Below are 14485 nucleotides of genomic sequence, written 5' to 3' on the forward strand. Positions count from 1 at the left end.
AAAAAAACTATATTTATATTTTTTAAGAATTTTTTTTTTATTCGAGGAAACCTTCACCTCCGAAAGCAAATTTTGTGAGCATACATGAATGAGTAAAATCCCGGCTGTTCCAGGTTTTTATAAAAAGTACACGTCCTAACTCGAACTCGAGACCTGCTGTGCAAATCTTAAACCCCTTGTCATCACGCTATGCCCTTTAGAATTTTTTTTATTATTGAAAATAATATAAAACTAGTAGGGATATCCTGTAATTTTAGAAGGAAAAAAAAAAGATATAGAGAAGCATGGAAAATAAAAGAGATATCGTCTGGAACTAGTTTTTACTAAAATTTCAATTATTATTTATATTAATATTAAAAAATAAAAAATATCTTATTATATAAGATCTCTCTCTCTTCTCCTTGTCCATTATTCAACCCAAGCTTTATAAAAGCAGATCAATATCCTCTAACCCCAACTCCTCCATTGTTTCGAAATGGCCACCAGCAACAGCTATTTTGCCAGACAAAAGTATCGATTCCTTTCAACTGACCTCAACCACCATGCGCAACTATCTCACGACTCACCCTTCGAACTCGACGAGTCCGACATCTACCACCACACCACTACTCTTTCTATCTCCCCCGAGTACTTCCGCAAGCCAGTCCTCAGTCCGCGACTCGTCAAGAAGTCAACTCCCGCCGCTGCTGCCTGTAGACCGACAGATTCCAGGGAAAAAACAGGCGGAAAACCGTCGTCGCTGCCGGTGAATATACCGGACTGGTCGAGGATATTGAAGAACGAGTACCGAAGGGGATCTGACGTTGTTGATGATCGTGGTGATGTTGATGATGATGATGATGTGGACGGTGATGATTGTTTTGATGGCGGAGTGAGGGTCCCACCTCACGAGTTATTGGTGAGGCAGATGGCTAGGTCAAGGATCGCATCCTTCTCGGTTCATGAAGGGATAGGGAGGACTTTGAAAGGGAGGGATCTTAGTAGGGTCAGAAATGCAATTTGGGAAAAAACTGGCTTCCAAGACTGAGAAGAGAGGGGAAAAAACAAATTTGAGGTCTTTTTGAGAAAATAACAACGGCGATTTTTCGTTTTTACAGAGAGAGGGAGAGAGGGGAATTTCTTACGTTAGAATACGTATGTGATAGATGGAATTGCTCCATTTTTGAATAGTCAATTGTAGTGTATTTTTTTTGGTCGTCTTCGGTGTGGTAGTTTTTTTTTCCTGTCATGTGCTAACTTCTTCGAGATTGTACACGAAACTGGAATGAAGAATTGAGATGTTTTTTTTTTAAGGCCATTTTTTTGTGTTTAATTTTTATTTGAGCATTTTGATATATTGTCTTTGGCCGGCGGGATGTTTATTTTCAGTATTTCGTAAGTTGAAATTGCAGGAGATGGGGGCGTTTTGGGAATATTTGGGGTTGGTGAGAAAACCAGAGGAAACCAAGAACTGCCCCCTCTCTTTGAATATTATATTGGCCCTTTCTTTGAATATTTATATTGAAAATTTAGTTTTGGTTGTTTTTTAAATGTTTTATTTTGAAATATATTAAAATAATATTTATTTATTTTTTATTGTAGTTTATCAAAATAATCTAAAAATATTAATTTAAAATAAAATTTTTTTATTTTTTTTAAAAAACACTTTAGAAACATAAAAAATAAACCCATTTCAATTATTTAATTATTTTTTAACAAGGTTCTTTCTTAGTTCTAGAATTTTTTAAAATTTGGTTTTTTAGTTCTCAGATAATTATTCGCTTAGAATGTTAACAAGACTTTTCAATTTCATCGTTTTAAATTAATTTTTATAATTTATTTTGATTTGTATATAATACATTGTATTTTTAATATTAAAAGATATCTTAGTATTAAATTAATATTTAATTTTACTAAAAAATTTAACTTTTATTGATTAAAAAAATTAAAATAACGTAAATCAATTTTAATACAAATAAAATAGCTCTCTGTATTCATTTTTTTACTATTTATAGGACATGGAAAACAACAGCTGGTCATTAAGGTTTTTACTTTTTTATTTTTGATCCTTTTTTTTATAGCTTTCACATTTCAATCTTATAATTTATTTATTTTTACGTATATTAGTCCTCAGAATTTGAAAGGAAAAAAAGAGTAGCTAGAAAATAGGAGAGGGGAGAGAAAAAAGTTGATCGACCACATTCAACCACCAAAAAGATCAATTTTGATGTTAATGAATTCGTTTTGGAGAGAAGTGTTTAATGGAGGTAATGTTTCTCTTTTAGAATGCTATAAAATACAAATGGCGACTTATAAAGATTTTTTATTTGGTTGGTTTTTTAAATTGATTATAGACTTTTTTAAATATTTTAAGAGCTTAAAAATTGAGTTTTTAGGTTCCCAAAAACTTGAACTCTAACTTTTCAGTCACTAAAAAACTCAAACAATAAGAATCAAATTTAACACAAAAGCAAAAACATAATTTTTTTCATGGAATGCAAAAAATTACAATCTAGTCCCTAATATTTCTACCATTTCATTTTTGGTCCCTATTTTTTAAGGTTTCAAGTTTCAATCCTAAACTTTATTTATTTTGCATTTTAGTTCATGAAATTTAAGAGGAAGGAGAGAGACATTAGAAAATAAAAAATAAAAGAGAAAGTTATTGGTTACATTTCAACTATTAAAAAAATTAATTTTTGTATTAATGAATTCGTCTTAGAGAAAAAAGCTCAATGTAAGTAATGTTCTCTTTTGAGCATGTTATAAAAAGTAGACTGGACCTGAAGTTTTTTTTTATCTGGTTAGATTTTGATTTGTAAACTCATTATAGGCTTTGTTTTTTGGTTTGAAAAGAGTTTATTGAGGTTTCTAAAATATTTTAGGATGATTTTAGACAAAAACATGTTGAAAATTAGGGATTGTTTTTTCCAAAACTCGGCTCTAAATTTTCGACCATAAAAAATCATGGTATGATTTTCTTAACCTAAAAAAAAAAAACATTTTTTGACTTGTTTTAATCTGAAAACATCTCAAAAATCTCATGAGAACTTTAATAAACCCATTTCAACCCCAAAATACCCTTCAATCATTCAAAAAATCAAATGCATAAAAAAAACTAAATAAATGGCTATCTACTTTTTCTAGCATAGTTATTAGAAAAACATCAACTCCGTTGAACTCCTCTAAAAAAGACTATAGTCATTCACTCCAACAACAACAAAAAAACTAATAGATTATGGCATGGTTATTTCATGCCTGAAATTTTGATTTTTAATCTATTTTTTATTCAAAACACCTAAATACATTATAAAAACCTTGATAAATCCATTTATGATCTCAAAATAACCTTAAATCAGTTTAAAAACCAAAAATAAATTTGAATCCAAAAACTTTCTCGAGCTCAAATCTACAATTTCAAGTAATAGAAATGCCAAAGAACACTCTAATGGAACTCACCTCGTCTAACAAAACTTTTAAATGCCAAATCTGACTTGTTTCAAGGCCTAAATCAATGTTAATCAAGGCTTTTTTTATATCATTTGAATTTAGTGACTCACTCTCTTATTTCTCAAATCAGAAATTAAAAAAAAAAAAATGAAGTTTTAGGTAAAATTAATGGAAATTTCAAAAATGTGAAGGGACTAAAAATTTATTATTTAAAAAGTTGGATGATCAAAGTAAACTTTTCATGCCACTTTTCGAAACATCCATTATTTTCTCTATATTTTTTATTTTGATCTCCTGCCATATTTCACCAAACTCACTTAAATTGGCTATCAAATTAGTACTACAAGGGTAAAATAAATAAATAAAAATTTAGAGTTGAAAAAAACAGAGCATTATTTGCATTCCACGTTAACCCGTGATATTACTATCAGAGCTTTTCTGTGGTTTCATAGTTTTTAAGATTACAATAATGCCCTTTTTTGGTTTTTATCAGAGAATGATCATACCCGTTCAGGGTGGAGAAGACCCGAGACAAATAATGTTGGATCCAAGTAATCCATCTACCGGTCTGAACCTCGTGTCCCTCTCTCGCGCACCAACGACACTGAATTGCAGAGACATTGAATCAAACCAAAAAAAAAACAGAGAGACTGTTAGAGGAGCTCAGCTACCAAACAATCCACACACCCAAAAAGAAAAAAAATAAAAATCCCTCTCCAGTCTCCTCTTCCTCTTTGGGCAAGCAAATATATTTTCTTGTCACATCCCAAGTTTAACTAAAGCCAACTCGCAATTACTGAAATTCTAAATATGTCCTCATCCGATTCCAGCTCCTCTTACGCTGGCGATCCCGGCCCTATTCCTTTTGATAACCAATTCAAATCCCTAAAACTCGAACAAGGATCCGATAGCACCATCATCCAGAAGGACGACGCTATAGCACAGGAAGAAGGAGAGCACGAATCGCTGAGTGAAAACAGCAATAATCACCAAGAAACGAGCCATGTTCAAGATGACAGAATTGACGGTGGCGACGTCACCAGTGTTGCGTGGAGGCGGACGAGCTCTGAGGTGGAAGTGGACGGGCCTTCCAGCCCTAGCAGCAGTGGATACGCTGGCGAGAGAGGGAGCAGTGGCGCTAGTGATGATGATGAGATACACGAGGTTGCAAATGATGGTGGTATCGACGGGGTTTTTGATTCACAAGCTGCCTGGTTGCCTGGTAAACGACATGTCAATGAGGTACTGTTTTGGTTTTTTATTCTTTGCATTAATATCTGATGATAATGTGAATTTGAATTCATGATAGCTGATTTTTAACAGATTGAACTTTGCTTCAGTTCCACGCCTTCAACTTCTAGAATTTCTAAAACTTGATTTGTGAATCTGTTGAAAAAAGAAAAATTAGTTATGGGAATTACCAGTTTTTGATATCATGTGTAAGTTTTGTTTTCTATGCATAAGTATGCACTGACATTGTGGTTAACAGAGTCTCATAATTAAGACTACAGGTCTTTGTTTCTTGACCTCTTTGCATGGCCTGTGTGGATGCAAAAAATTTAGTCTCCGTTAGGGATGGATATTTTTTACTTTTAGGTAGATTTCTCAGGCAATGGTGCTGGCTGCTGGGTGAACTTTTCTTTGCTTTTTTTGTTAGTTTTTACATTTCTAGTTATGGGAAAAAGCATCATAGATACTTTTAAATTTTGGTGATGACATGTAGACCAAAAATCAGTTTTGCGGCCTTTCTTTTTACAAGTCAATATTGTAAAAAAAAATCTCCTTCAAAATATATGTTTTTGCTTACTTTGCTTAAGATAACAGAAGATTTTATTCAGGAAAAAAAGAAAATGTGCAAAGTAGTTTTTGCTTAAGTTGTTTGCCAAACTTGACTGAGTTTGTTCAGCAATGTTGTTTAAAACACATCCATTTGAAACCATGTAACCTAAATTTGAGGGCTCTCTTGTGTTTTAAAATAGCGGGAATATGTTCTAATAGAAGACGAAATAGAACAGGAACCATGGGTCACTGAATTTCACTCACCATTGTGATGCAGGACAGCCTAGGGGGCTATTCTGGATCTGAAATTTAGGGCTGTTTTAGAGACTGTGAATAGTGATCTTTTGATGGTTAATAACTATAGGATTGAATGGACCTAATCATGTGTATTTTTAGGAATTCAATTGAGGTTGTTTGATGATTGGAACATAGGACTTAAGTTGCTGAAAATTTTAGAAACTATTAGTCATGCAAAGGGTTCATTTTTTTTTTTTTGTGGAAAATATTTTCCTATATTAAGAACATTTTTTCCTGAAAAATGAGTTATTTTCTATTGTTTGGATGTATTAAGGAAAATATTATTTTCATTAATGGTAGTAAGATGGGAAAAGCTATGATGCTCATGATAGAAATAGTGATGATAGTTATTATGGTAGCATTTGTTGTGGTGGTTGTCGTAGTAATAGTATTGGTGGTGGTTGTACGATAGTGGTTGTTGTGGTAGTGGTGATGCTGGCGGTGTACATGGAGATGGTGATAGTGGCAGTGGCAATGGCAATGACAATGACAACGACGATGACTAGTGGTTATGGTTGATGGTGTGGCCTGCGATGTTGGGGTGGGGTGGTGGTGCAAGTGGTTAAGTGATGTGTATTATAGGTTTGTAGTACCAAGAAAATATTTTTCCTTCCTTAACGAGGTTAATTTTTTTTCTTCATACTGGAATTATTGATCCATTGACTTATTTTTTAATTTTTGTTTCGCTCTGGAAATTTGAGGAAAAATTTTATTCGTCACAAATATACCATAATAGGGTTTCTAGGCACACTTAGAGGATAGAAAAATGCAAGCTTCACACCTAGGGTTCTTAGGAGTCACACCTAAGGGAAGACTGAGTCACAATCAAAAGCAAAGTGCTGTACTTTTATTCATCAACTGTGATTAGGAAATTGATTGCATAACCATTATATAAACATGCTAGTACTCCTAATCCAACAAGGTTTTGAAGATATAGAGTATTATCTAGAAATCAGTATATTGACTTGAATCAAAATAGTTTGTATAAAGTTTCTATTTAAAAGAGAATACAAGGAATGAATTTAGTAACCAAATCAAATCATATATCCTAATAATGATAATTCTGATGACAATAAAGGTAGTAATAGAGATTATTTCAACAATGACACCCTCATTCAAAAGCTAGATGCTAAGTGCAAAGAGAACACGAGTTGCTCAACAAAAGAAACTCGTGATTTATGCTTAGTTGATCTTTTTTATTACAAGTTTGATATCATCATAAAGGTAGAATTGTTCAAGGAATATATGGATGCAACAAATGTTGCTGATGCAAGTTTAAGCCTTGCAATTCGTTACTCCAGAAATCAATGGAAGAACTTTGAGTTACCACTAGATGCTTCTTATGCAACCTTGATTATAGAGGAACTAATTCTAATTGTTATTCGCTCGAAGTGAAGAAAGAAAAGGGGTTGTGGAACCTTGGCTGGACATCCACAAGATTGAGGCAAGAGCAAGTTCAACTCAAGTATGAGTTCCTCCAACCCGAGGAGAATGATGGAGGAGTTTTTTTTAATAATTTCCTTATTAGTTTTGTCTTTTTTTGTTTATTTGATTCATGAGTCTTTAAATTAGCAAGAGTTTTAGTTGTCTTGTGATTAGCATGTGACATTATTAGGGTTTTACTAATATAAATAGGCTGCTAAAGGTCATTTTATAGATGTTCTTTATTTATTATAGAGGTTTCTTATGAACCCTAAACCCTAATTATCTTGTTTAAACTTCAATTCTATCCTTGTTTAGCCATTATCCTGCTGTAATTTCAGTTTTCTGCTGTTTTCCTCTACCGGTAGATGTTTCTTATGCACCCTTATCATGGAGGAACTAATTCTAATATCTAGAATTATTATGCTACCTATTGTCTATTCTTCCTACATCAATTTGCCTATGTTTTCATCTTCAAATTGAAGTTTCAATATTATTTTAGCCTTATATGAGTCTTCTGAAAAGCCAGTCTTGTGCATTGTGCCAATATGCCAATTATTTATTAAATCAAGGAGAGATTATTTGTAGTATCATGGTACAAAGACAAATGATTTGTAGAGGAAAGAAACAAAAGTACTTATCATAAGAGAAGTAGAAGATAGAAAGTAGATAATGGGAGCCTTAGGGACACATGCATGTATTGTGCATTATTTGAATCTTGTTTATCAGACACCAGTCATCGACATTGGAATCGTTCAATGGTTAAGCATATTTCGGAATTTTCAACCATGTATGCTTACTGTTTTTACCTACCATTGTACATGATAAATGAGGACTTGTGCAATATTACATCCTGTTTGATTAATAAATGAAGTGCAGGATGATGCTTCCATATCATGGAGGAAAAGGAAGAAGCATTTTTTTATGTTGAGTCATTCTGGAAAACCAATATATTCCAGGTTTGTTCCAAATGTTCACATCAGGACGTACACAATTCTTATTCATAGTGATGCAAACAACAATAGTGTAATCTATCACCTTTTGTTTCAATGTTTGCTTTCCTGATCAAATTCTCTTATTTACTTCTAGATATGGAGATGAACACAAGCTAGCAGGATTTTCAGCTACACTGCAGGCCATAATTTCATTCTTGGAGAATGGGTACATGGATGAACTTGTGAACTCTCATTTTTTGCCATGAACATCCTTTGAACTGCTATTAATCTGAAGTTCATTCTATTGAGGACTTTAATAGATTTATTCATTATTTGCCTTTCAGGGGGGATCGTATCAAATTGGTTAGGGCAGGAAAACACCAGGTTTGTTTATATTTTATCATATGGCCTTAAAAAATTATTCTTATTCTTCATGTTCTAATCAATCCTTTGTTCTTTGCGACCTCGATTATAAAGTAGCACAATTTTTGTTCTCCTGTTATTTTAATTTGGGTAAGCTCATTCAATTTATTTTTTCAATTATTAAGAAAAATAAAAGAATAGCCCCTTAATTTTAGGAGATGATTTCAAATAGCTCCTAGTTAAGATGTTACTCCAAGGTTTTCATAGCAGTTTCTACAATCATGCTGGTGTTTTGTGGAAGTGAAAAAATGAAGAGGATCTAATGCAAACAAACCTATTTTATTACTTTTATCTTCCTTTTGGAGTAATAGGATTTCTAATTAGGAGCATGAGAGAGATCTACTGAATCAACCGACTTGCAAACTCTAAATGTTTCTTTTTGGGTTCAGGTGGTTTTTCTCGTGAAAGGACCAATTTACCTGGTTTGCATCAGCTGCACGGAAGAGCCATATGAATCGTTGAAGGGGCAATTAGAACTTATTTATGGTCAGGTAGCAATTAATTCCACTACTTCACTTTTCTAAGTATTACCTTTTTTATTATTTTCTGACATTTTCTTAAATAGATCAAAAACTCTCCTGATCTTCATATTTTCTCATGTTTTCCTCTAAATGGATGCAGATGATACTCATTTTAACAAAGTCAGTAAATAGATGTTTTGAGAAAAATCCAAAGTTTGATATGACGCCATTGCTTGGAGGAACAGATGTTGTCTTCTCATCTCTCATCCATTCATTAAGCTGGTTCGTTCTCTACTCTTTCCGCGTGGCTCCTTTTGCTGGTGTTGGAAAATAAAAAAATATCTCTGCTTCAGATGGCTGGAGTACTTTTTTTCCCTGGCTTGTTGATTTTGCGAGGGCCTATCCCGTAGATGCAAATTTATTAATTAAGACTTCTCTACTTTAATTCCCATAACCTAAAGAAAAAACACATTGTTGTACATTTTAATGAACAACATGACAAAAATGCAAATCATTCTCTTGTACTTTGTAATACAAGAAATGTGATAAAGACAAAATATCAACCTTATAAAACTAGTATATATTATACCTACCCAAAAAACTTTGTTAATAAGAACTAAGTTTGCTAAGTTTAAATAACCTATACTCAAAAGGTAAGATTTTTACTTGTTTTGTTCTTTATACTATATCGACAAATTCTAACATCTATTAATTATTACCATTAAGTAGCTAACAACGAGATTCAGTGGCCAACTGCATGGATTGGTAAGTGCTAGGGATGACAATAGGTGCCTATGGGTTGGGTTTTTAATATATCTATATCCACATCCGGAACCAAGACCAATATCAATACCCCACCCATTACCCAAAATGTAAGGAATCGGATATCCATACCTAACTCATCGGATTTCAAATACCCATTACCTCAGCACTATTTATTATCTAATATGAAAATAAAAAGTGTGTGTATATATTTGGGGTGTGTGTTGTATGGTAAAGCTGCAAATATCTTTTACATATGTATGGCAATATATTTCAGGTCAGATTTGGATTGGGTTTCAAGTTAGTTTTTAGCAATATTCATACCCTATCCATTACCTAACAAGTATGAATTTTGGGTATCCATGTCTGATATGAAACAACACCTATCCTAAAAGAAAACACCCATTTAAAGGTGGATTTCCATCGGGTTCGGTTGCCATCCCTGGTTTCTAGCAAAGCAGCATTCTTAGTTGAACTATGATAGAGGTTCTGTTTACCATTAGTTTTCCTTGGTATATGCATGCTTATGGTCATATTTCTTGAGGTTCTCTGATTTCTCTTGTTATTGACCATCATTGAGTTGAAATTCTTGTGCACCTTTTCTTCCCCTTTACAAGATTGCAATTGTCTGATATTTTCTTATTTTTTCTATTGATGAATTATTTAACTGATGTTTTCATTTCCTCCTGTTGTTGAATGAGATACGAAGCACACGTCTTTATACCTCTATTTTAAATTGGAGGGTGCTGATGGGGTTTTTGTTGTTTCTCTTGTCAGGAATCCAGCAACTTTTCTTCATGCATACACTTGTCTTCCCCTTGCTCATGCAACTAGGCAAGCTGCAGGTGCTGTATTGCAAGATGTTGCTGATTCTGGTGTCCTCTTTGCAGTATTAATGTGCAAACACAAAGTTAATACCTTCTCTTTTCCCCCATTGTTCGTGTTTCCCCCCTTTTTTTTGGCTTTTAGAAACATCAATCTCTTAAAAACTGCATTTATTTTCCAGTTTGAAATTCCTTTAGATGCTACAGCTGTTTATGACTTGGGGCTTAATTTCAGGTTGTAAGTCTTGTTGGTGCTCAAAAAGCTTCTCTTCATCCTGATGACTTGCTGTTACTTTCCAACTTTATAATGTCTTATGAATCATTTAGGCAAGTAAAATTGACTTTCAGTAGACTTTTGTTGTTTCATAGTCCTCTCATTGTTGAGAAATCCTTTAGTTAATACATGGTCTTGCAAGTTCCAACTTTGCTAGGCCATTCTCATTTTCATTGCCATTACAAATGTGCTCTATTTCCTGATGGATGATTGAGCTTAATACTGTTTAAATTTTTTTTAGTAGAACTTAGAAAATGCAAGAGTTGCCGCAAAAGAAAAGGCATATCTATCTTCTCCATTAATGCTTGTTATTGTTGTCTTAACCTAAAGATGGAATTTCTGAATTCTCTTTTGAAACTGTGGCCTGACATATTCATTTGACTTTATGCAGGACATCTGAATCTTTCTCGCCAATTTGCCTGCCAAGATATAATCCAATGGCCTTTTTGTATGCTTATGTACATTATCTTGAAGTGAGTGAAACATGGTTTAGCTGCATTTCTGTATGAGCAAATTCATCATACTCTTGTTTTTCTGGACATTGATTGTAGAAGACAATCGATGACTGCAATTGTTTGATCCACATTAATAGTGTTTTTATAGTCCTAATTGTATAGCAATTGATGGGAATTGACATGAACTTAATTTTGTGGCAGGTTGACACATACTTGATGCTGCTTACCACTAGTTCAGGTGCCTTTTATCATCTTAAGGATTGCAGGTAAGATGATTGCCTATTTACTCAATGACTTGTCTATTTTTGTATTGAGAGATGTGGAGGGGACCTTATTCTGGTATCTGAGTCATGAGAATTGTTGAGAACAGTAAAAAATGATAGATTGTTCGTCTCCCAAAGAGGAAATATATGGAGATGCGTGTTTGCTAACTTTTTTGTTTCACATGATCAAAATCTATGTGATATAGAATAATAGCCTAAACTGTAACTTTCTTTTGGACATGAAAAGTCAACTGATGCATCTTTCAATAAACTCCCAAAGCATCAACTTAAGTGATAACTCGAGCAGCTTCTTATTGTCTCCTAATGGCTGAACCTTTATAATATACATTTTCATCATAAATTACACGTTTGGATTTACTTGTACTAAAATAAATAAAAATAATTTTGGCTAATATTTTTTAGTTAATACTAGCTGAAAAGCACATTGCTCTTGCTCATTGCAAGTAGAGCCTTAAAATAAGGAAACAAATAATCCCCCTAGTGTCAAGTCATTACTATTGTGATCACTTGTTTTAATTTTCTTATCATAGAAATTATGTTGAGATCAATAAAATTTCGCTTCTTATTCATAACTTCATATTTCCAACAATGTTAGGAAATTATTTTATGGGGCATGGAAGAGGTTGAGAATTCGAAATTACCTTGCATTTTCTATCTGAGTTTCAGTATGCAATCGATTTTTCTTCCCCATATGCTTTTTAATGAAATGAGTGAATGGTTCTTTTTATTTCTCTTCCATTCTATTTGGGACTCTAAAATTTTACAAATTTTATAGGATTCGTATTGAAATGGTTCTTCTAAAGTCGAATGTTCTTAGCGAAGTTCAGAGATCCATGCTGGATGGTGGGATACATGTTGAGGATTTGCCTGGTGATCCATTTCCTCGTTCTGGATCTGTTTCTCCTTGTTTAGAGCAGCATCAACAGCCAACCGATTCTCCTGGGAGATTCAGGGAACCATCTGTTGGGATTGGTGGTCCTGCTGGACTTTGGCATTTCATATATCGCAGCATCTATCTGGATCAATACATATCTTCTGAGTTTTCAGCACCAATTAATAGTCCAGGACAGCAGAAAAGGTAAAGCTGTGGAACCTTGGGGCCTTTTAGAGGTGAGCACTATTCGAAAATTCCGAGTTACCCGAATTAGTTTAAAACTAAAATCCTGTTTTGCAGATTGAACAGAGCTTACCAGAAACTGTATGCTTCGATGCACAATAATGGAAATGAGCCCCACAAAACTCAGTTTAGAAGAGATGAAAACTATGGTAAATTATTTTTTTAAAATTTCAATCATATCAAATAATCACAAAGTACAAAATTTCAATTTGTGTATTTAAATGCTCCATAGTTTATGAAGCCATGGAAGATCCATTAGTAAGCATTTCTCTGTACTAAGCTCAGATGAAGAATATGTTTCCTCATCTTGTTAGACTTGCTTTTGTATATGCATTTTGCATAGATATTCTTTCAAGTTGGCAGTGGCTGTAGATTTATGGCCCAAGACATTTATTATAGCGCACATAACTTAGAATTGGAAAAATAATGCCACGTATCTTGCAAATTTAAGTTTTATTGTTGTTCTGTTTGTTATTTTGTTAAGCAAACCTCATTTTTCACTATCTGGAATTCTACACCATAATCATGCTCCTTGATGTTTTTTTCAATTTTTACTTGTTTAAAATACTTTCATGTTGAAATTGTGTCTACTTTGTGTGGCAGTTCTTCTCTGTTGGGTCACCCCAGATTTTGAACTTTATGCGGCATTCGATCCACTTGCAGACAAGGTTTGACATTTGCTGAAATTCTTGGCTTTTGCGTTCTAAAAATGAAGTGAATAAACGATCATGTTCATCGAGGCAAGAAACCTTAGGGCCGGCCATGCAGCCACATAGCTAAGGCTAGCTTTATAAGCTGCTATCAAACAAGATTTTTCTTGGGCATATCAGATAACCTTCTGGGATCATTAATTGTGAAAGGCTAAAGGCCGCTTCTTTTGATGTCCTCGTAGTGTGGAGGGTGACCTATTCTCCAACTCCAAATAAATTGCGTATTCTCTCTTTTTTTTCACTAATATATATTCTTGTTCCATCTAAAATATTCAATATACTCTATCTCAATTATGTTGCCTTCTCATTTGATGAGACTAAATCTTTCTGCTGGCTGCGCTTCTTAAAATAACTCTACAAATGGATTGCATGATCCTTCTTGGTATCTTTTTGGCAAATAGTTTAGATGTGATGCTGAACTTCTTTTACTGTATTGAATTTGCAGGGTTTAGCAATAAAGACTTGCAACAGGGTCTGTCAATGGGTGAAAGATGTTGAAAATGAGGTTTTTTTGCTGGGAGCAAGCCCCTTTTCATGGTGATATCGCAACAAAGCATGTATACCAGGGTTTGTTTATTCAATAAAATCCACATCTAGTTTTTTCAATCTCACGCTAATTTAAGCGTGCCAATAGTTTACCAACAATTTTTTTTTTTTTTTTTTAAAAACCTTTTTATAGGTTTGCTTGCATCCAATCGTAGAGTAGTCATTGCAATATTTATCAGATTTTGTTCACGGCAACTCGTGCAATATTAATTTTGATTTATTATCAAACTGGGTGCAAGTTGGGAAGCCATAACTTCCTCTCTTCGTCTTACAGCGTAGGCTTCCAAGCATTGTTTTCATTGTTCTTGTTCTACCAAGGAGATTAATTGTGAACGTTTGGACATGATTATGAATCTGCCACGTGGTGGTACCGCAGCACAAAGTAATTTGGAATGTCTATTGTTGTTTTCCTTGACCTGCTTGTCACAGACGAGTGACTCCACCGTTTGCGTCATACGTTATATTTGCTTTGCCCGGCTCTCTGATGATGGCTAGGTTTGCAGAACATGATTGCTGCATAAAACTGCTATGATTGGGAACCTTATGGCTCGTCAATCTTCCCGCGTGCTATTGGCGTGGACAGTTTATTTTTTTCATAAATACTGCTAATTTATGATAAATTGGAGCAATAAAAATTTCCGACATTTTCCTTAGTTTTATTTATCAATAATTAGAGCAATGCACCCTTTCAGTATAGTTTAAACTTTAAACTAGATAGATGATAGATGTTATGTTATATATCGCATGTTGTGTCAGATTTTGTTTAT

General features: G+C 33.7%; 2 protein-coding genes across 4 annotated transcripts; both read left to right on the forward strand.

The window, feature by feature from the left end:
• Positions 1-399: 399 nt before the first annotated feature.
• LOC118038852 (protein S40-4) lies at positions 400-1295 on the forward strand. Its single transcript, XM_035045316.2, has one exon. The coding sequence runs from the start codon at positions 476-478 to the stop codon at positions 1025-1027; it is 552 nt and encodes a 183-aa protein (XP_034901207.1). The 5' UTR covers positions 400-475; the 3' UTR covers positions 1028-1295.
• Positions 1296-3912: 2617 nt separating this feature from the next.
• Positions 3913-13991, forward strand: LOC118038851 (vacuolar fusion protein MON1 homolog). Of its 3 annotated transcripts, none has more exons than XM_035045313.2 (14): positions 3916-4671; positions 7807-7886; positions 8017-8088; positions 8207-8246; positions 8675-8776; positions 8907-9028; positions 10286-10418; positions 10568-10659; positions 10998-11079; positions 11263-11327; positions 12121-12423; positions 12520-12611; positions 13066-13130; positions 13618-13991. In XM_035045313.2, exons 1-14 carry the CDS (start codon positions 4240-4242, stop codon positions 13711-13713), a joined length of 1776 nt encoding a protein of 591 aa, XP_034901204.1. In that variant the 5' UTR covers positions 3916-4239; the 3' UTR covers positions 13714-13991. The 3 variants fall into 3 exon arrangements, 2 of the variants coding, with proteins under 2 accessions (XP_034901204.1, XP_034901206.1); XM_035045315.2 differs by lacking the exon at positions 3916-4671 and adding an exon at positions 4725-7717 and having other exon boundaries at positions 7802-7886; XR_004685844.2 differs by lacking the exon at positions 13618-13991 and having other exon boundaries at positions 3913-4671; positions 12121-12455; positions 13066-13097.
• The last annotated feature ends 494 nt before the right edge of the window (positions 13992-14485 follow it).

Source organism: Populus alba, chromosome 4, assembly GCF_005239225.2.
Source record: "Populus alba chromosome 4, ASM523922v2, whole genome shotgun sequence".
Lineage (NCBI taxonomy): Eukaryota > Viridiplantae > Streptophyta > Magnoliopsida > Malpighiales > Salicaceae > Populus > Populus alba.

Coding starts and splice junctions, on each gene's coding strand:
- LOC118038852 (XM_035045316.2), top strand. CDS start 476: ATGGCCACCAGCAACAGCTATTTTGCCAGACAAAAGTATCGATTCCTT.
- LOC118038851 (XM_035045313.2), top strand. CDS start 4,240: ATGTCCTCATCCGATTCCAGCTCCTCTTACGCTGGCGATCCCGGCCCT. Junction 4,672..7,806: donor GTAAACGACATGTCAATGAG/GTACTGTTTTGG, acceptor AATGAAGTGCAG/GATGATGCTTCCATATCATG. Junction 12,424..12,519: donor AGTCCAGGACAGCAGAAAAG/GTAAAGCTGTGG, acceptor CCTGTTTTGCAG/ATTGAACAGAGCTTACCAGA.